Source organism: Phascolarctos cinereus, unplaced genomic scaffold, assembly GCF_003287225.1.
Source record: "Phascolarctos cinereus isolate Bilbo 61053 unplaced genomic scaffold, phaCin_HiC Scaffold_3;HRSCAF=262, whole genome shotgun sequence".
Classification (NCBI taxonomy): domain Eukaryota; kingdom Metazoa; phylum Chordata; class Mammalia; order Diprotodontia; family Phascolarctidae; genus Phascolarctos; species Phascolarctos cinereus.
Window position 1 is genome coordinate 86,556,532 of NW_027555736.1, and position 23,376 is coordinate 86,579,907.

Below are 23,376 nucleotides of genomic sequence, written 5' to 3' on the forward strand. Positions count from 1 at the left end.
TTTCCCTGTAAAGAAAATAGGAATGTAGAACAGGAATCCTGTGTTCCAGTCAGACTAATGTCTTAATTCTTTCTAGAATATGCTTAGTTACATTCCTGTTTTGAAACTTCTTATGCTTTTTATATCCTTTAAAAGTTCTTGGGGGCAGCTAGGTGGCACAGTGGATAGAGCACCGTCCCTGAAGTCAGGATGACTTGTGTTGAAATCCGGCCTCAGATACACAACACTCACTAGCTGTGTGACTCTGGGCAAGTCACTTAACCCCAATTGCCTCATCAAAAAATAAAGAAAGAAAGAAAACATTCTTTCTCCATTTTTACTGCCATGTCCTTTATGATGCTGTTGATAGCTGTCTCAGCCTACAGTGATCATTTCTTTCTCTGAATCAATATAATCTCACATAGGCTAGCATTTATTTTTATTATTTCTGGTGGGTAAGGTACTTATTGGCTGGTGTAGGGGTGCACAGTCAGCCAACATTGATTATGTAATAAAATACTTAAAGATCATAACTCAAGCATTTTCCAGCTGAGAAAAGCTATGGTAGCAATAGACATATTACAAGATTTAGAATGTAGAAGAACCTTAATGATCGTCTTGTTCAGCTTCTCATTTTACAAGGGACAGGTTCAGAGAGATTAGTGACTTATCCACTATTGTACATGCTGATAGGAAGTAATTAGAAGAGCCATGACTCACACTCATGTGGTTGGACTTCACATCCAAGGCTCTTTCTGTTAGTCAAAGTCCCAAATTTAATCTGAGTTATAGAGTAGAAAATAAGTCTTAAGTGGAGGTAAATTGTTTATACTTAGATTCAGGAGAGTAAAACAGTGACATCAGAGAAATGAAGCAGAATGGGGGAGACCAGATTGTGTGTACAGATCCCGGTAAATGAGCTTTTAAGGTAGCAGTGAATGTTTATGACTGTGTAGTTGCCTTTTTACTTGGGAGAAAATATCTCAGGCAGGGAAGTTAAGATGCATTGACAAAGAAAAGTATTATATGGACACGTGGGAGACATTCAAGAAATATTTATTGATTAAATCAGTTTTCATGTATATGCTAGATTTAATGAATCTTGGCATCATATTCCAAGTAGAAGTTGTTGAATAATTAAAAATTATTAAAAATAATCTCAAGTCTTGTCTTCTTGGGGTTTTTCCCCTAGCATGCCCTCTCAGTGGGCTGACAGTTTATCTCTGTCTCTATATCATTTCAGTGATTACTTTTCCTGCATTATTATTTTTAGTTTGGAAATTTCATTATTCTCACCTCAGAAAGTCTTGTTAGTATGTCTTTTTTTTGGTTAAATTTAGTATAAGTAAACAAATTTGTTTATTTCCTATTATGTGGTTAAAGGCATTCAGGTTTGCTTAAGATTTTATTAGTACTTGAGAAAATTGTAGTCATTCAAAATATGGCACAGTTGAAATTTTATAATATCCTATTCTTTCCCTTTTGAGCCATGCTTCTGTTTGTTCTTCTTTACTCTCTGATGTGTCTGGTTTTGACAGGAATTAATATATATTTGGCTAGAGTAGTGGTACCCTATTATAAAATACTTGATAAGTAGCCGTGCAGCCTCTGCTTACAACCTCCAGTGATGAACTCAGTATCTCCTGAAGCAGTTAATTTCACTTTTAGGTAGTCTAAATGTCAGAAAGATTTTCTTGCATATGCATCAAACCTAAATTTATCTGTTTACAGCTTCCACTCTCTTAATTTGGAAGCAGATGACTATTTTCTGAGAGGTTTGCCCTAAAAATATTACTGACTCCTTTCTGATTAGGTTTCATGCACATAGAACTCCTCAATTGCTATCCTGTTACTGATATTCCAATAGTCTCCTAATTAGGGAGTGGTAGGCGTAGGGAAGGGAAAGTAATTTTATCACATTCTGGAATTTTAGTGATATCAAAACCGGGCTGGTCCAGGAATTAGGCTACATGGAGAGAAGACTGGCACATAACAGTTCAAGTGAGAACTCAACTACAGCAAGAAATAATAAAGCACCTTATATCCAAGCAGACAAAAGGTCAGGCCTCTGATTTGAAATTGACTTCAATTAAGTATTTATGAAGCACCTTCTTCATCTAAGACATTGTAGTAGGTACTAGAGATACTAATAAAATAAATGAGAAACAAATCATGCCCTCATGGAGCATACATTGTACTCAGGATGCAACATATTAACAGTTAAGCAAATAAATACAAGATTATTTGAGAAAGAAAGTAAAGGAAACAAGCTGCTGCTTTGTGCCAGGGACAGGGCAAATGTTATTTCATTTGATCTTCAAAACAACTCTAGGAAGTAGTCAATCAATAAATATTTATTAAGTATATACCAGGCACTGTGCTAGGTGCTGCAGATATAAAAAAAAGGTAAAAGTTATTCGCTGCTCTCAAGGAGTTCAGTCTGTTAGAATAGACAGCACACAAACAACTATGTATAAACTATATAGAGAACAAGTCAGAAATAATCAACAGAAGAAAGGCATTAAAATTACGAAGGATTAGGAAAGGCTTCATTTTGAAGGTAGAATTTTAGCTGTTGGGGAAGCCAGGGAGCAGGGGTAATATATGCTGTTATTATCCTCATTTTATAGTTGTAGAAACAGAGCTTAAATGATTTGCCCGAGGTCAAACAGTTGGTAAATGTCTGAGTCAAGAGTTGAGGTCAGGTTTTCTGACTCTAGGCTCAGTACTCTATCCACTGTACTACCTAACTGCCTCTAAGAGAGGGCACTTATTACGAAGAAAGAAGTATTTAAAGCAGGTTTCAGGAATCCAGAATAGATATGCAAGTATTTGAGAAATAACTGTGAAATCACCAGCTATTAAAATGGATTGTACATAGCCAAATGCTTTTGGGGTGGAGGAGGGAGAAGGCTTCCTATATTTTTCCTGTATTTGTCTTTTTCTTCTACCCCTCAGAGTCAAATAAAATTGGCTTCACAGTGTGTATGGGACTGAACTCACAAGGAGAGAAATGTGTGAGTGATGGGAGCAGAAAATCAGCAAGGCAGTTTCTTCCATAGTGTAATTTAAGGTTACAGAGTAAACTTTAAAAGTGTCTATCTCTTATTTTTGCCTTTCAAAAATCAGTTGGTAGGGACCACAGGGCTTGGAATATGATATTCCTGAGGGCAAAGGAGATAGGACTACAGCCAAGAATCACCTACCCAGCAAAACTGAGTATAATCCTTCTGGGGGGAAAATGGACATTCAGTGAAATAGAGGACTTTCAAGCATTCTTGATGAAAAGACCAGATCTGAATAGAAAATTTGACTTTCAAATACAAGATTCAAGAGAAGTATGAAGAGGTAAACAGGAAAGAGAAATCACGAGGGACTGAAGTTGTTGTTTCAGTTTTTTTAGTTGATTCTCTAGGGTTTTTAAATATATTATCATATCATTTGCAAAGAGTGATAATTTTGTTTCCTCATTCCCCATTCTTATTCCTTCAATGTCTTTTTCTTATTGCTAAAGCCAGCATTTCTAATACGATGTTGAATAATAGTGCTGGTAACAGACAACCTTGCTTCACCCTTAATGTTATTGGGAAGACTTTTAATTTATTCCTATTATAGGTACTGCTTACTCTTGGTGTTAGATAGATATTATGTATTTTAAGGAAGACTCTACCAATTCCTATGCTTCTAGTGTTTTTAATAGGAATGAGTGTTGTGTTTTGTCAAAAGCTTTTCCTGAATCTATTGACGTGACCCATAATCAATTGAGCTCCCCAGTCTCCTTTTACTTGTGTTATTTTCTTCTCTCTCTTCCTTCCCTGTCTCCCCTTTGTGTATTTTTTCTCTCATCTTCTCTGCCCCGTGACCATCACAGGGAACCAAAGAACTATAATTTAATATTTATTAGAATTGCAATATAAAATAATGTTCTCTGTTCATAATTTTAAAAACTATTTACTTAGTAATTGATAAAAATAAACATACAAAACAAAAGTTTTGCACTTAATTAAAAAACATGTGAGTTAAATATTTTATAAATATGGGGAATTACAGCAATGGTCCTTGATAGAGGGGGGGAAAAAAAGTACTGAGCCTGGACCATAAAATGTGAATGGAATAGGTATCAGAGGTCAAGGGCAAAAACAGGAAATCACTTTAACCTGAGTGAAAGAAAGAACTATGGTGAATCAATTATTGTGTAATCATTCTGTCTCTTCATAATGTTAATATAAAGAGAAAACTTTGCAATTGTATTCATATGATGCTATACTTTTCCTTAGGCAGAGAATCCTCCGGAGGGACCTGACTGTGGTTATGGATCTTTTCATCAACAATATTGGCTGGATGGGAAAATAATTGCTGTGGGTGTCATAGATGTCCTTCCATACTGTGTGTCATCTGTATATCTGTACTATGACCCTGATTACTCATTTCTGTCCTTAGGGGTCTACTCTGCACTCCGGTAAGATATCTTGTATTTTTGCTTTGTTCTTATAGAACAGTACCTGCGCCTTTATTTCTTTGTTTATTTCTCATCCTAACTTAGTCTTAATCCACTGTGGCGGGAGGAGTTAATTTACAAACTACAATATTTTGTTGGCTTAATGGTATCTAAATGTATCATCTTTAGAATGGATAACCTGCTTGCTAAGATATATGTATTTTTTATATTCCTGCGTTTTTTGTTTCTAAGTGTTAATATTTCTCCATTATATATTTTGACATTTCCCTACACATTTTTACAGTTTCTACTTTTGCTTTACCTACTCGGACAGAGACACTTTATCATTTTATTGTTTATGTCTTTGTTATTGATTTTGTCTTTGTCATTTTTATGATCATTATTACTAAAAATAAAACTTTAATTGTATTTAAATTCATTATAACAGTATGATTTCAGTTAGCCTAACTCAGTACTGTAATCTTTTGGGATGGTTATCTAGTATTAACAATTATACAGAATAAGAATGAGAAAAATTTGATTTTTGACTTAGTTTGTTCTTTTTGTTTCTTTTACTAAGGAAGAGGTGATGTCCTCATTTGCCTTTGGCTGCAGATATGTAGCTTGCCTTAAAAATGCTACCTGCAATATCCCAAAATACCAAAAGATGGAGATGTTACCTCACAAAAATCTTCGTGTTCCCTTTTCTGTGCCTTTTGTTTTCCTGTGTGCTTCTGTGCTGAGGCAGATTTCTGTGTGTTTTCTTTTCATTTCTCTTGTTTTCTGCTAGAAGTATGTATCTCTACACCTTTCTCTTCATCTTCTTACTATATAGCTTTCTCTTTCTTTGCCATTATCTGTTTTTCTCCCTCTTTTTTTTGGTTTCCCTTAACCTCATTCTCCCTGAGATCATGACATAAAACCAAAAGTTTTCTTATTTGTTACATATGTTGAAAAGTCCAAAGTACCTAAGTGGAACAATAAGTTAAAACTGAATGAAACAGAATTACTGAATAGAGTTAATGTGGCTCCTACTTGCTTTTTTCTTTGGATTTAGTGGTCTTCAGTAGAAAAAGAGTTACTCACCTGTGGTCTAGGACTAGTTTTAAGAGATGTCTTCTGTGTAGTGTAACCAAAACATAACATATTCTTTTGAGGTGTCCAATAAGGTTATTTCCCATTGTTATTAATATTGTACTTTTACAACTTTTTATCGAAGTATTCTTTTATGAACATGATTTTCAGTTCTCTTTTTAAGTACCTTTCAAAATCTCTATAGAACACAAAGATTTTTATGTACGTATATATTTTTATTTTTTTTAATTTTTAAATTATGTTTTGTTTTTTCCCAATTGCATGCAAAACAGTTTTTAACATGTTTTTAAAAATTTTGAGTTCCAAATATTCTCCTTCCCTTTCCTGGGACAGTAAGCAATTTGATATAAGTTATACATGTGCAATCATGAAAAGCATGTTTCATATTAATCATGTTGTAAAAGAAAATACAGACCCCCCCCCAAAAAAAAACCACAAGAAAAATCAAAAATAGTATGCTTTGATAAGCATTCTGATTCAGTCAGTTCTTTCTCTGGAGATAGATAGCATTCATCATGAGTCCTTTGGATCATTGTATTGCTGAGGATAGCTAAGTCATTCATAGTTGATCATCATATATTGCTGTTCACTTTGCATAAGTTCAATATAAGTCTCTCTAGGTTTTTCTGAAACCATCCTGCTCCTCCTCATTTCTTATAGCACAGTAGTATTTCATCACAATTGTGTACCACACCTTATTCAGCCATTCCCCATTTGATGGGCATCCCCTCAATTTCCAGTTCTTTGCTACCACAAAAAGGGCTGCTATAAATACTTTTGCACATGTGAGTCTTTTCCCTTTTTTATGATCTCTTTGGAATACAGAGCTAGTAGTGGTCTTGCCAGGTCAAAGCATACACAATTTTGTAGCCCTTTGGGCATAGTTCCAAATTGTTCTCCAGAATGTGATAAAGTTCTTAGGGTGGCAAGTATCGTCTTCCTGTGTAGGAATGTAACATTTTAACCTTATTGAATTCCTTATGTTTTGTTTTTTATGTTTACCTTTTTATGCTTCTCTTGAGTCTTGTATTTGAAAATCTAATTGTCATCTGTTCAGCTTTGGACTTTTCATTGGGAATGCTTGAAAGTCCTCGATTTCATGAAATATCTATCTCCCACCACTGAAGGATTATACTCAGTTTTGCTGGATAGATGATTCTTGATTGTAGTAATCCTACCTCCTTTGCCTTCTAGAATATCATATTGCAAGCCCTCTGATCCTTTAATGTAGAAGCTTTAATAATGTGGCTCTACAATATTTGAATTGTTTCTTTCTGCCTGCTTGCGGTATTTCCTCCTTGACTTGGGAACTCTGGAATTTGGCTGATATTCTTGGAAGTTTTCTTTTGGGGATCTCTTTCAGGTGGTGAATAGTGGATTTTTTTCAATTTCTGTTTTGCCCTCTGGTTCTAGAATGTCAGATAAGTTTTCCTTGATAATTTCAAGAAATATGATATTTAAGCTCTTTTTTTTTATCATGGCTTTTAGATTGTCCAATAATTCTTAAATTATCTTTCCTGGATCTATTTTCCAGGTCATTTGTTTTTCCAATGTGAAATTTCACATTTTCTTCAACCTTTTCTTCTTTTGATTTTATTTTATTGTTTCTCACTGTCTCCTGGAGTCATTACCTTCCACTTGCCCAGTTCTGATTTTTAAAGAATTATTTTCTTCAGTGAGCTTTTGTATTTCCTTTTCCATTTAGACAGTTCTACTTTTTAAGGAGCTCTTTTCTTCAGTGAATTTTTATACATATTTTTCCATTTTTTGTGCTTCCTTTACCACACTCTTTTTTCATGATTCTCTTGCATGATTTCTTTTCCTGGTTTTTCTTCTACCTCTCTTATTTGATTTTTTTCCTATTCAATGAATCTATTAAGTTTAAAATTTTTTAATAATAAATTTTAATATTTTAATATTTACTATCTATTCATTTAAATAAATTTAATTACACATTTAATAATATTTTGTTTTCCTCCAATTTCATGTAGAAACAATTTTTAACATTTTTTTTTAAGTTTTGAGTTCCAAATTCTATCCCTCCATCTCTTCTCCCTTCCTTAGACGATAAGCAATCTGATATAGGTTATACATGTGCAAGCATGTAAAACATTTCCATATTAGTCATTTTGTGCAAGAAGACTTGAATAAAACAAAAAAGAAAGAAAGTGAAAACTAGTATGCTTCAGTCAGTATTCAGACAACGTCACTTCTTTCTCTGGAGGCAGATAGCATTTTTCCTCATGAGTCCTTTGGGATTGTCTTGGATAATTGTATTGCTGAGAATAGTTAAGTCTTTCACAGTTCTTCATTGTATGATATTGCTTTTACTGTGTACAGTGTCCTTCTGGTTCTGCTCACTTCTGTTTGTATCAGTTCATGTAAGTCTTTCTAGGTTTTTCTGAAATCATTCTGCTTTTCATTTCTTATAGCACAGTAATAATCCATCGCAATCATATACCACAACTTGTTTAGCCATTCCCCAATTGATGGGCATCCCCTCAATTTCCAATCCTTTGCCACCATAAAAAGAGCTGCTGTCAATATTTTTGTATATATAGGTCCTTTTCCTTTTCACTTGTTCTCTTTGGGATGCAGACCTAGCAGTGGTATTGCTGGATCAAAGAATATGCACAGTCTTATAGGCCTTTAGGCATAGTTCCAAATTGCTCTCCAGAATGGTTGACATAGTTCACAATTACACTAACAGTGCATTAGTGACCCACTTTTCCCACGTCCCCTCCAACATTTATCATTTTCCTTTTATTGTCATATTAGCCATTCTGATAGGTATGAGGTGGTACCTCAGAGTGGTTTTAATTTACATTTCTCTAATAGTAATTTAAAGCATTTTTTCATATGAGTATAAATAGCTTTGATTTCTCCATCGGAAAACTTCCTGTTCATATCCTTTGACCATGTATCAGTTGGGGAATGACTTGTATTCTTATAAATTTGACTCACTTCTCTATGTATTTGAGAAATGAGGTCTCTATCAGAGATATTTGCTGCAAAAAATTTTTCCCTCAGTTTTTTGCTTTCCTTTTAATTTTGGTTGCATTTTTATTTATGTAAAACCTGTTTAATTTTATATAATCAAAATGATCCATTTTACATTTTATAATGCTTTCTATACCTTGTTTGGTCATAAATTCTTCCCTTTCTCATAGATCCAACAGGTAAATTATTCTGTGCTTTCCTAATTTGCTTATGGCATCACCCTTTATGTGCAAATCATGTACCCATTTTGACTTTATCTTAGCATATGGTGTGAGATGTTGGTCTATATCTAGTTTCTGCCATACTGTTTTTCATTTTTCCCAGCAGTTTTTGTCAGATAATGAGTTTTTGTCCCGAAAGCTTGAATCTTTGGATTTGTCAAACACTAAGATTACTATGATCATTTATTATGACATATTGTGTACATTCCATGGCTATTACTTAGCCAGTACCAGATTGTTTTGATAATTACTGCTTTATGATACAATTTGAGATCTAGTATGTGTAGGCCACATTCCTTTGCATTTTTTCATTAATTCCTTTTATATTCTTGACCTTTTTTCCTTTCAGATGATTTTTGTTATTTTTTTTCTAGTTCTCTAAATTTTTCGTAGTTTGATTGGTCTGGCACTGAATAAGTAGATTAATTTAGGTAGAATTATCATTTTTATTGTATTGAGTTAGCTTACCCATGAGCAATTAACATTTTTCCAGTTGTTTAGATCTGACTTTATTTGTGTGAAAAGTGTTTTGCAGTTGTGTTCATATAGTTCCTTGGTGTGTCTTGTCAGGTAGATTCCCAAGTGCTTTAGCACATTGTCTATAATTCTTTTAAATGGAATTTCTCTTTCTGTCTCTTGCTGCTGAACTTTCTTGATAACATATGGAAGTGCTAATGATTTATGTGGGTCTATTTTGTATCCTGCAACCTTGCTGAAGTTATTATTTCAACTAGTTTTTAGTTGATTCTCTCAGATTCTCTAAGTATACCATTGTGTCATTTGCGAAGAGTAATAGCTTTGTTTCTTCATTGCCTGTTCTGATTCCTTCAATTTCTTTTTCTTCTCTTATTGCTATAGCCAGCTTTTCTAGTATGATACTGAATAATAGTGGTTATAGTGCTTATCCTTGCTTCAAAACCCTGGTCTTATTGGGAAGGCTTATAGCTTATCCCTATTACAGGTAATGCTTGCTGATCGTTTTAGATAAATATTATCTTTTTAAAGTAAGCTCCACTTATTCTTATGCTCACTAATGTTTTTAATAGAAATGGGTGTTATATTTTGTCAGAGATTTTTTCAGCATCTGTTGAGGTAATCATATAATTTCTCTTGGTTTTGTTATTGATATGGTCAGTCATTCTGATAGCTTTCCTATTATTGAACCAGCCCTACATTCCTGGTATAAATCCCACCTGGTCATAATGTATGATCCTTGTGATATATTTGTATAATCTTGCTAGTGTTTAATTTTAATTTTATTTTTCTAGGTTTTAAAGCTATATGTACATGATCTATTCTTTATGTATTTTATTGATGTAAATGTTTAGAGATATAAATTTTTCCCTAAATACTGCTTTGGCTATATCCCATAAATTTTGGCATATTGTCTTATTGTTGTCATTCTCAGTAATGAAATTATTGAATGTTTCTATGATTTGTTCTTTGACCCATTCATTCTTCAGTATCATATCATTTAGTTCCCAGTTAATTTTTAAGCTGTGTTTCTATCTGTGGTCCTTTATTTAAGGTAATTTTTATTGTATTGTGATTTGAAAAGGATGCATTTAATAATTCTGCTTCTCTGCATTTGATTGTGAGGTTTTTATGCCCTAATACATGGTCAGTTTTTGTGTAGATGCCATGCACTGCTGGGAAAAAAAGTATATTCCTTTCTATTCCCATTCAGTTTTCTCCAGAGGTCTATCATATCTACTGTTCTAGAAATCTATCCTTAACTTCTTTCTTGTTTTTATTTTTTGGTTAGATTTATCTAGTTCTGAGAGGGGAAAATTGAGATCCCTTACTAGTATGGTTTTATTATCTATTTCCTCTTGTAATTCATTTAACTTCCTTAAAAATTTAGATGCTATGCCATTTGGTGCATATGTGTTTAGTGTTGATATTGCTTCATTGTCTATGGTGCCTTTCAGCAAGATGTAATTTCTTCCTTTTCTGTCTCTTTTAATTAGATCTGCTTTTGCTTTTCTTTGTCTGAGATCATGACTGCTACGCCTGCTTTGTTGTTTTTTTTTTACTTCAGCTGAAACATAATAGATTCTGCTTCAGCCTCTTACCTTTACTCTGTGTCTCTGTGCTTTAGTGTGTTTCTTATAAACAGCATATTGTAGAATTCATTTTTTATTCCATTCTGCTATCTGTGTCTGTTTTATGGGTGAGTTTATCTCATTCACATTTACAGTTATAATAACTATTTATTTACTTGCATCCTATTTTTCCTTTGTTTATCTCTTTCTCTTAACTTTCATCCTGTTCCTCCTTACGAGTTTTACCCCTGATCATCACCTCCCCCAATTGCTCCTTTCTCTTCGTCCCTTTCCTTCTCTTATCACCATACCTTTTTAACTTCTCTATAGAATAAGATAGATTTCTATATCTAACTGAGTGTGTATGTAATTCCTTCTTCGAGCCAATTCTGATGAGAGTAAGGTTCAGACATTTTCTGCCACTCCTCCAAGTAGCTCTTCAGATTTTTTTCTTATGTAAGATAATCTACTGCATTCTATCTTTCCCTTCCCTTTTCTCCTAATGTAACCTTCTTTTTCACTCTTTAATTTTGTTCTTTTTGGATAGCATTCCATCATAGTCATGTCATACTCATACCCTCTGTCTATGTATGTTCCTTCTAATTTCTCCTATAGTGATAACATTCTTAAGAGTGGGAAATATAGTCCTCTTGTGTAGGAATAGAAACAGTTTAATCTTATTGAATCTCTTATGTTTTCTCTTTTTTTTTTTTGCTTTTTTATGTTTCTCTTGAGTCTTATATTTGAAGATCAATTCTTTTAAAAAATTTAGCTCTGTTTTTTTAATTAAGAATGCTCGAAGGTCTTCTATTTCATTAAATGTTTATTTTCTTCCCCAAAGGATTAAACTCAGTTTTGCTTCCAAGCCCTCTGTTCCTTTAATGTAGAGCTGCTAAATCCTGTGTAATTCTGACTGTGGCTCTACAATATTTGAATTGTTTCTTTCTGGCTGCTTGTAATATTTTCGGCTTGACCTGGGAGCTCTGGAATTTGGCTATGATATTCCTGAGAATTTTTGGGGTTTCTTTTACCAATATGTTCATCTTGGTACTGGAAGTCTTGATATTTGATTTTTAAAATCTTTTTTGAGCTCTCTCAGGAGTTCTTTTTGGACCTGATACCAGTTCACTTTTTTCTCTGAGGCTTTGCATGTAGCCATTTTCCACATTTTTGTTGTCTTCTGAGTTCTTCTTTTGATCTTCCCTGTCAACATAGTAACTTTCTATGATCAGAATCTTTTTTTGTTGTCGTTCATTTTTTTCCCAAGCCTGTTTATTGACTTTTAATATTAAGTTGTGTTCTGTTCGTAGGGTGGAGGGGGCACTTTCCTAAGCTTCAGGTTTCACATGCTGCTTTTTTCAGAGCTAAATTCCTAGGACTTGTAAGTTTTTGGTTTTTCCAAGGTGGTATGATCTAAGGGGAGGGGTGGACACTGTTCCTCTGGCCTGTGCTGTGGTCTGTGAGTGGCCACAAGCATTCTCTTTTACCCTGTACCTGTGACCAGGGTTTCTACTCCACATGCTCTAATGTAGCACTTCTTAAACTGTGTGTTGCGACACACAGTTTAAGAAGTGCTGAAAGGGTTGTGAGTGGAAAAAGTTTAAGAAGCCCTGCTCTAATGTGCTAATGCTTTCCCTCACTCTAGGACTGTGACATGGGTCTGTGAATGGGTTCCCTTTTTGCACAATGCAACAGGGTCCTGCATTCAGTGTCAGCAAAGTGTCCACTGTAATCTCTTACCAGTTGTCCAGCCTCTTTATCATTTCTGGGCTGAGTGTTAGCAGAGTGGCTGCTGTTGATTCAGTTGCCCCCAAGGCCTTTACCGGCTTGCTAGGATGAATCATGCTGCTAAGCTTGTGCGCTGGGGACCGGGGCCTTGCTGCTGCATTGCTAGGATGTGACCTGCTGCTGGCTTTACTGGGCAGGCTGGGCTGGACAACATTCCATTCTTATGTCAATGAGACAGACCTCTCCTGTCAACCTTCTAAGTTCTTCTAAGCTGGAAAATTATTTTACCCTGTCCTTTTGTTAGTTCTGCCTCTCCTGAATCCATTTTGAGATGTTATTTTAAAGTTGTTGGAGGGGAATCTGGAAAATAGATAGAAAGGGGAAAATTATAAGAAAATAAATATGTGGAAACAAAAGTGGGACCAGTATATGGCAAGTTACGTATTTATCATTATCAATTTTAATGTATTTCATTGAAAGTTGTGCAGCTATTTATCTTTATCTTGGTTTTTTAAAGATATGACCTTTAAATTAATTTTTTTTAAAGATGTCAGATAATACATTGATCATTTAGCAAGCACTTAATACACACAACTAATTCATATGTATTTATAGCTTTAACAGAAGATTTTTAAAAACGTTAAAAACTTGAATACTCACACATCCAGTTTTATGTGTGTTTTCATTATTTAAATTTTTCTCCTAGAAAAATTAATTTTAAATATGAGCATATGCCTTTATTTTAGTTTATCTTGATAGTATTGGCCCAATAAATACAATTTGTGCCTGTTGCATGAAGACTAGTTAAAGTTTAGAGGCTCACCACCAGGTTTCTTACAATAACTCTTAAAAGACTATCTTACTCAGTTATAGAGAGGTTTTACTCTGCATTAATGGAAAGAGGACCTGCACTGATGAAATCACAGATTGTTAAAGTATTGAAGATATCTTTGTTAATAATAACAAATAGCACAACAACTCAAATTTATGTAGTACTTTATGGGTTGTAACCCATATTACGTAAAAACATAACTGTTTTTATTTCACAAACCCTATGAATTTGGTAGTAAAAGTAGTAGTATCTCCATTTTACAAATAAGGAAAATAAGACTCAACAAGGTTAAATGACTTTCTTAGGGTTATAACCTATAAGTGGGATTCAAGCCAGTTCTGTCCTAACTCCCAAGTCTACAACTCTTTCAACTATACCTTACTTACTGCATCTTAGTTTATGGAATTATTTAATAACTTAAGAGCATGTTATTCTACACCCTTAAAAATAAACAAAAACTAGAGTTTTAAGTATAGTAGGACTTTCAGTCTTTGGAATAAATGAAATACTATTTTGGCTGATTGTTTTTTTCCCTAGTGGCTCCTGCCTTCTCTGGGAACATGTAGAATCATCTTTACCTGTGTCCTATTCTTTGCTTCCCAATTCTAGTCAGTCACAAAGTCCTAGTCATTTATAAATTTGTGCTATCCCCTTAGTTCCATTTTTTTCCTTTCCATTTCCTTGCTACCATCCTAGTTCAGGCCCTGATTTTCATCTCCAACTACTACAGTACTTTTGAACTTTGAGCAAGAAACCACCTCAGTGTCAAGTCTAACCTTATTTTACACGTGAAGAAACTGATGATTAGAGAAGGTATATGTCTTGCTAAGGGTCAAACACTTAAGTACCTCCAGTGAAATTTGAACCCAATGCTTCCGAATTCTGAGGCCAGGGTTTTATCCACTACTCCCTCTTCTCTCTCATTTCTGCTAACTAGTTTCCCTCTCTGCAGTCTGTTCTCCCTCTAATTTATGTTCTGAGATTTTGCCGGAGTAATCATCTTAAAGAATTTTAATTTATTCGCTAGGTGAAAAGCGTTGTTCAGAAACCTTCAGTTGACCCGACATTATTCACTGAAGAAAGTCTAAATACTTTTGCTTCATGCACCTTCCCTGTTTATATCTTAGTGATTTCATTTCCTCCTACCCCTTTCCTGTCAAAGGGATTAACTATTGATTTGTGAACACTTGTGGTTTCCTTGCTCATGCTGTGCCTTCTACCTAGAATGATCTTTCCCTGAATTTCTATTCCATGTAGATTTGTCTGTTTCTCCCACTGCAAGTAATTTGTTCCTCCTCTGAATTACCATAGTACTTTGCATCTGTACTTTTATATCATCTTATCTTGCCTACTAGCTTTTAAATGAGATTTAGGATTGTGTTTATTCTTTTTAAGTATTTAAATTAGAATGCCTACAGGGTGGAGAATTTAGGGCCTTGAGTTGCCCTCTAAGTCCTCTAGTGTGGCCCTTTGACTGAACAAATCAAGTTTGGATTCAGAGGGCCTCACTTGAGGACTTAGAGGGCAGCATGTGAACTCTAGGCTGCAGATTCCCCACACCTGCCCAATGCCTTGTATATATAACAGTTATTCAGCAAATATTGATTGAATAAATATTTTAACTGATTTCAGAAATAAAAATTTAGATATATATCTGTAAAAATTATTGCTAGTCCTTTCGTTCTTGAAAAGGACCAATGACATCACAAGGGACTTCAAAAAACAATTTATTTAAGAATGAATTTTATTCCAGGTGCTGGCATGCATGCACAATTTTGTGAATACAAACTTGTTTTTAGAACTTTTGGTCACTACCACACTGAATTTGGCAACTAGGATGAGATTATTAAACTGAGATAGAGCTAAATACAAATTAAGTCTGCCATAAACACACTCATTCTACTAGAAATCCTGATTATGTTTTTGCCTAAGTAATGCTGCCTATTACTTGTTTAGTAAAAAGTACTATGAGATAACATATACTTTTTTGTAGTATTTAGAAAAGACGCATAATAAATCATTACATAGATTTAGAGGAAAAATTCCATATTGCATACAGATGAAGTATTTATATGCATGTTCCCAGAATATGCACTGTAGAATAAAATATACCTGTTCTTGAGAAATTGGCAGATTTTTCAGTATTCTGATGTTCTTACTGTTTTAATCTGAACACATACAATTACAAACTTAGATTTCATCTCAGCTAAAAGAGTATCAACAGGAAACTGTTGAATAAATTCCTTTGGCTTTTTGTTAAATAGAGCCCTTGTACTTTGAATTTCAAATCAGCCACTTGGCACAAATAACTATAAACAGCTCAGATTAATTTAGGGGCTTGTTGATATTCCTTTAATAATGATCTTTTGACAATTGTTCTTTTAATTTCTTTTTCAAGACTTTGGGTCTTTAGATAGTCCATGCTCAAGTTTCATGAAGTAATTGTATTATCCAATTGTATATTCTTTTAAAAAATTAGAACCGAAGTTAAATTACTGTCCATCTTCAATTTTTGTTTATTTTTTATTTACAGGGAAATTGCTTTTACTAGGCAACTTCATGAGAAAACGTCTCAACTCAGTTATTACTATATGGGTTTCTACATTCACTCTTGCCCCAAAATGAGATATAAGGTAAAGTTCATTTTATTTACAACATTTGGCAACTATACATTGAAGTAAGTGAATTTAATTTTTTAATTGATTGTGTTAATACTGCGATACTGTATTGTATTCTTCATTGTGCCATATAACTTAATATTAGCAAAATCTGAAACTCATTACCCTTAAGCCTTATCTTAAGAAATCAAGATTAATTTTATGGTTTAGGAGAACTTTGTCTATTCTTTTCCTTTAGGACTGAGATAATCTGCATTTCCAGAAATGTAGCCAGTCGGTAGTTCTTAGTAAAGCTTCCTTTAATATTCCTAGCTAAACCTCAAAATCTTCATTGGATCACTCTTCTTTTTGACCCTGCTATATTCTTTACTTTCTTTCTCCTTTGAGTTTACATATAATTTAAGAAGAACTCAAAATTTTTATAAAGGATGTGTAGATATTCACGGTTCTCATACTGTCTCCATATTCCAATCATACGAACTTTTCAGCTTTTCATTTTTCTTTCAACTAGAAGTGATCTCTTCTTCTGAATTCTCAGCCCTTTATACCTCTTTTTTGTAATTTATAGTTTATATTGTGTCATAATTATTTTGTACATATCATATCTCCTGCACTACATTTTAATCTTTTGAAGACAGAGACTATTTCTTAGCTTTGTAACTGTCTTACGCATAAGACATGCCCAATAAACATTTGCTAAATGAGTGAATAAAATGTGTACTGAAACTTCATTGTAGGATTTCTAGTTCATCTTTGAAACATTCAAGATTAATAGTTTTGCAGAAAAAGTCTATTTGGTATTTCTGCAATTAGAAATAGGACCTCGACCTATGATTTCAGGGAATTTCTAGGTGAGGAAAATCTCATTACCAGTGCAGATTGTCCTCTTCTCTGTAATTATATAGTTTTAGAGAGTTGCTTGGACTACTGAGAAGATTGAGTGTCTTGACTACAGTCGCAGCTATTATATATTAGAAGTGTAATTTCAGTCTAGGTCAGGCCTACACAATCTGTGGGCTGCAGGTTGTGCAGGCCTTGTCTGGGTCTTTCTGGCTTCAATTCTAGCTCTTCAATCCACTATATAATATTGCCTCTCACTTTGGTAATTAAATAGGAGGAAGTTTTAAAAGAACTTGATAAGATCCTTTAATAAAATCAGCATATCCTTTGATACTCATTGATGTCAGTGCAAAAATGGGAATAGATGAAGGTAGTAAAAAATATCTTGAAAAACGTAGATCTGCAAGAGGGAATGAGAGAAACCCAAAATATATAACCTAAACAGAAACCTCACCCCTGTTCTCCCCCTGGCTTTGATCCTGATTTTCCAGACTTCAAAACCATGTCTTAGCTGCTGTAACATCCTGAAGTTTCCCTCAGCACCTGGGGCTTCATTGCCCTAGATTACAGGGCTTATTAAACTTTTTCCCACTAGCAGCCCCGTTTCAGTTTTAGCAGTGTTAGTTGGCATTGCATGGCTTCAGCACAGTGCAAAGTGCACATGTTTTGTATTTGCCAGATGCAACTCGGGGCAAGCCCTGCAAGAAACACTTCTGATTCCTTATGTGTTTGATTTTTAATTACTTTTTTGGTTGTTGTGTGTTCAGAAATCTTTTACTGTTACCACATATTTTTGTGACCCACAGTTTAAGAAGTGCTGAGCTTAGATCATTCAGTTATATTGATCCCTTCCTCCTTGGGTCTCCATTTTGTGGAGGAGCTCAGACCATCCAAAATTTATTTTATTTCTGGCTCTGTTCCTAACTTTCTGGCTTTAAAACCATGCCAAATGTACTGTCTTAGCCTGGAACTTCCCTTACATAGCCTCCTGAACATGAAAATCTGTAATAGTCTTTTGAGTAAATGGGAAACTATAGATTTGTCATATAGTTAACTTTTCACCTTATAATGAATAGTGTTATGAGTTTCAAATATTTACAACTTAGCATAGTAATTCCTTTGATACCTTTTGTAGAAATGTTATTTCCAAGTTTTTTATGTTATCTTCAGAGGAGTATGGGGTGTTTAGGGAGGACTAGCACCTCCAATGTGAAGGCCTATTAAGCCCTTTTCAGGGCTGCTCATCCACCTTTGGTATCCACCTCCCACCCAACTTTTACCTGTGTCTCCAAGAAGCTGTAGCATGCATAGGTGCTCCTTGGTAAACCTTTTCAGCAGATAGGCTAAACCAGATTGAGGGTAACTGCTGGTTCTCAAATCCGTTGCTGAGTTAGGGGAATGTCTGTCCCAAGCATGTGAATACTTCCCTTGGTGGAATGGGCCACTGAGAACAATTTATTTTGGTGGCCCTGAAGGTGACTGAAGCAGGCACTGTGGAGTGTGTAGAGCTTGGTCAGACATCAAAGACACCAAAATCATCCACTGCATCCTGGGCCATCTCCAGTTGTCTTGACTTTTGTCTTGCCACTGAACTTCAGTGACTTGGGCAAAGAGAGTAAGGTTGACATCTGTGCAACTCTGCCTCACTTAATCCAATTTATGCAGGAGTCAAGTCATCATCCCGTGATGTCATTGTTCCTCTTTGAAAGAATGAACAACAACAATGTTATTTTCACAGCAGTCAACAAATAATGATTGCTATCCAGCATTTTGTGAGTTGCAGATCATTTTATATACATTATCTCATTTGACCCCAATACCCCTGTGCATAGAGACGGCGGAGAAGGGATTGAGAAGACAAGCTCTGTTTGCTTACAAAGAAATATAACACACTGTTCCTGTCTCTGTTGGGGCTTAGAGTTCCCTGTGTTGTGGAATCAGAATGTACGTACAAAAGGACAGGTAACTATAAAACAATAGCATGTACTGTGTTGAGTGAGTTAGTACAGGAAAAAATACTATATAATGTCAAGGGAAGATATAGTAAGGACTGGATCAGTAAGAAAGATGTCATGGAGTAATGAGACTTGAACTGTACCTTGAACGATAGTAACCCTTAAACAGAAGGAAGGATGTTGTTCCAGACGGGGAGAACATGTATTCAGGCAGCATTGGCTGCTCCAGTTTGGCAGGGGATTTATGTAAATGAATGATGGAAGATCAAATTGGAAAAAATAGGAGCATGTATTATGGAGGACATTAAATGCTGACTAACAAGTTTGTACTTAATTCTGTACACTGCAGAGCAGTTGATGAATTTTGAATTGAGTTAGAGGAAAGATTGATGATAGGTTTAGAATGGTGGAATCAGGATTTAGGTTTGAACATTTCCTGTGTAGCATTTTGCAGTTCTCTTAAGCTGTCTTCACTTCAGCTTCCTCATTTATAAAATGAAAGGAGTAGATCAGATGACTGCTGAGATCCCTTCCAGCTTTACTTCTGTGATCCTGTGATAGTCATTTTTAGGATAAATTGAAGGGCAGAGAGGAACAGACAAGAAGCCACCAGGGTGATGCTCGTAGTGAGCACCTGGAGCAAGGTGAGGATAGTGGGAACAGAGAGGAAAAGGCGTTAGTGACTTAGTAGATGTAGGGGAGAAATAGAAGAGTTAAAGATGATTTTCTGGATGGTGAGGTGAATGATGGCCAATAGAGAAGTCTAAAGAAGAGCTTGGTTTTGGAGGGAAAGATTCTCTTATATATTAGCCATAGAGAGTTTGAGATAATGTTGAGGTATTCAAAGAGAGATATTAAACAGATAATTGGAGGTCTGTTACAAGTTATAAAAATATTGATGGAATGAATGAATAAATAAATGAAAAAGAATTTGTTAAATGCTTACCCTGTGTGAAACACTGGGGATACATACAAAATACCAAGACGGCCCTGCTCTTAAAGAATTCACACGAAGTTTTAGGTGCAAAACAGAGGGAAATGTTGAGTGGTCCTTAGCATTCAGTGGCAAAGCAGATTATAATTCATCTTCTTTAGAGTCATTGCCATTGATACAACCATATCCATGGAGCCTTATAATAGTAGGGTGGTAAGAACTTTATTTTCTGTTGATAATAATTGAGTATCAACAATGAATTCAGTGTTTCATAAGGTCATTATATATTTGATCTATGAAGAAGAAAGAACTCAATGCCTTTTTCTTTGCCAAGATATTTTTCAAGAATTAACAACATCAATGATAAAGCAGTGTTACATTGTGTATGTCCAGATATTTTTTCATAGCTTTAGCTTAAAATGATGAAGAGCTCTATTTACAAGGATGAAAAGTGCTCAAATTATTATAATATTGTATAAGTGAAATGAGACTTGGGTAATCCAATATAGTCTCCCTTTTATGCAGGACTTTAATCTAAAAATTCTGGATTTAAGATTGCCTGCATCTTAGTCTTCTAAGATGTTCTGAGAAGATAATTGTATATCTCCCTGATACCCATTTTAATATTGTCATATTTCCTTGAGCAAATTTTTCATTTTGTTTAAACTAAATTCTTATTACTATAAATTTTGCCTTTTACATATCCTGTAATTAGTCTATCTGATGAAGGGAAACAAAACAATTAAAGTGAAAAAAACCTTTGTAACAAGTTTCTCTATAAAAGTCTATTTCCAAGATATATAAGGAACCGATTTAAATTTATAGGAAAAAAAGCCATTCCCCACCTGATAAATGGTTTAAGGATATGAACAGGCCGTTCTTAAGTGGAGATTGGCAAATATGACAAGAAAAGAAAATGAAAAATGGCATAGGGGCTGTGGGAAAACAGGCACATTGATATATTCTTGGTGCATCTTTCAATGGGTATAGCTATTCTGGAAAGTTTTTGAGAATTATACACAAAATGTTATTAAACATGCCCTTTGACCCAGCAATAAAAATGCATCCTATATTCAAAAGATATCAAAGGAAAAGATTCTTTATTTACAAAAATATTTATAGCACCTCTTTTTATGGAGGCAAAAATCCCATCTGAAATCTAAGAGGATGCTCATCAATTGAGGAATGGCTAAATAAGTTGTGGTATATGCATATGATGGAATACTGTTATGCTGTAAGAAATGAGAAAATAGATTATTTCCAAAAGAAATGAAAAAGAAGATAGTAAGAAACAGTTCAGCAAACTCCTCTAAATAGATGTAGAAAATGCACCAGACCGAATCCTGATGGGGAAATCCAGAAAAAAATTAATATTAAGTCATTTGTCCAGCCTAGGTGCTAACTGGCAGTTTTGCTGCCCACTACCCAGTGGGATCCAGTGAGGACTGAGAAGGGGATCAGGGTGGCATCCCAGCTTAGGAGGCCCTAGGGCAGAGTACTAAAAAAGAAGGAAGTTCAGAAGCCTGCAGCAGCAGCAGTGATGGGGGGGCAGACCCTAGGTGCTGAGCAGAGTCTCATTTCCAACATCTTGCCCAGTCTGTGGAGGAATAACCAGAGCAGGAGTCCTAGACCAAAGGGGAGCCTATAATTCTGCCACTCTAAATCAGTAGAGTTCTTTCCAGCTGGCTGATAGGGACTGAGTTCAGCAGTAGTCTGCTTTTGTTCAGATCCAAATCTAGACCCAGAGACAGCCGTCAGACTTTGCCCTGGAACAGAGCATTTTGGGAGCACTGAAAGCTTTCAGTTTCCTGAACCTGTCACTGAAATCATGGAATTACATAACACTCAGAACCCCAAGAAAGCTGCAACAAGACCATACTAGACTTTCCCTTTAGAAATGCCACAGAGTCTAGCCCTTATATCAAATCCAAAGTCAGGGAGTAGGTTGAAAGAAATAGGAAACAAAAAAGAATCCCAATATAAAGAGTTGTTATTGTAACAGGGAAGCTCAAGACTCAAACCCAAAAGAGAATGACTTTAAAACATCTACAAGCAAAGCCTTAGAAAAAAATGCAGGTTGGGCAAAAATTTAACTAGAATTCCTGAAAGAGATGAAAGAAGAGATAAAAACATTTTTTATAAATATTGATGGTACCATTTTCCTTCTAATCACCCAGGCTCGCAAGCTAGTTGTCATTCTCAGTTCCTCACTTTCTCATAACTGTCCCCCCTTCCATCCCTGATCCAATTTGTTGTCAAGGCCTATTGATTTGACCTTTATAACATCTCTCACATACTGCCCCATCCTTTCTCCTTTGACACTGCAGCCACTATGATATAAGACCTCATTGCTTCATGCCTGGACTATTGTAATAGCCTGCAAGTTGTTCTGCCTAACACAGGTTTCTTCTAACTACAATCTTTCCTTCACTCAGCCATCAAAGTGATCTTTTTAAAGTGAAGCTCTGACTATGTTACTCCCCTACTCAGTAAACTCCAGGGCCTTCCTGTCACCTCCAGGATCAAACATATAAAGTCCTCAAGTATTTAAAGCCCTTTATAATCTTCTCTCTGCCTCCTCCCCTTCTCCCAATATTTCCAGTCCTTTTGTACTTTACTTATCTTCATCCCTGCTATCATACTTTGTGATCCAGTGATGCTAGCTTTCTTGCTGTTCTTTGAGAGCAAGAACTGTTTTTCACCTTTCTTTGTTCCCTTCCACTTAGGAGAAGGCTTGACACATAGTATATGTTTTATAAATATTTGTTGACTCCCTACGTGACTGAATGAATGTTCAATATACTTTCAGATTAGGTCACTATATTATTAGTTATATTTAATTGTTTTACTTTATTATAAGAAACCTCTCATGAGATGGAAATAATCTCTAAAACACATCAATAAAATAAAAAGACAAATCAGCATTTTTTACACACTTACGTTGGGTCTGGCCCTGTCATTTAGTATTCAGTCTCTTAGTTTGAATAATATTTACTTGGAGGGCCCCATTCCAAGTAATGTTAATTCATACCCTCCCTTATTTTTTTCCTTTTTAGGATACTCTAAAAATTTATTTTCTAATTATTAAGCTTTACAGTTACTTCTTTCATTTTTTCCTGTGACCCTCATAAAATGTAAGTTTTCTGGAAGATTGAAGTCTTTGCCTTCTTTCTCTGTCAAGTTCATCGTTAGCATGATTAATTATCTTTCCTATGCTTCCTTTATTTAAAAAAATTTAACATCTGAAAAGTAAATCTCAGAAAACTAAAATCTTGAAAAAGCAATAAGAAGTGGTAAGAACTCTCTGTATGCAGAGTCAAAGGGCTTGATTCAACTCTAAACCATTTCACTTAACATCTACATATTCTTGAGCCAGTGCCCCATTCTTCTGAGCCTCAGTCCCCACTCTAAGCCACCTTCTGTACCAGATATCCACCAGGGATCTAAGATCGGAAGTGGTACTAAGGAGGATGACCATGCCTGGAAAAGGTTTGATATGCCATTGTGAAGCTTTTATTACATACAGCCTTGTCCTTTCCCTTTTTCCTTCCTTCTCCAAAATCCTTAGTTGGGAACTTCCCCGTCCATGTAGCCCTGTCTTCCCTTATTGCATTGTTCTTGTTTACTCTGCCCTCTCCTAGGTAGGTCATGAAACCAAAAATAATGTAATTATAGCTCCACTGATTTATTG

General features: G+C 35.0%; 1 protein-coding gene across 12 annotated transcripts in view; it reads left to right on the forward strand.

Moving 5' to 3' along the window:
- The window catches only part of ATE1 (arginyltransferase 1), a 184,670-nt gene that overhangs the window by 72,003 nt on the left and 89,291 nt on the right, over positions 1 to 23,376 (forward strand). For all 12 annotated transcript variants that reach the window (XM_020979230.2, XM_020979235.2, XM_020979236.2 and 9 more), the window contains 2 exons: positions 4,257 to 4,438; positions 15,872 to 15,971. In XM_020979230.2, coding sequence (XP_020834889.1) covers positions 4,257 to 4,438; positions 15,872 to 15,971 — 282 coding nt within the window. The remainder of the gene's footprint in view (positions 1 to 4,256; positions 4,439 to 15,871; positions 15,972 to 23,376) is intronic.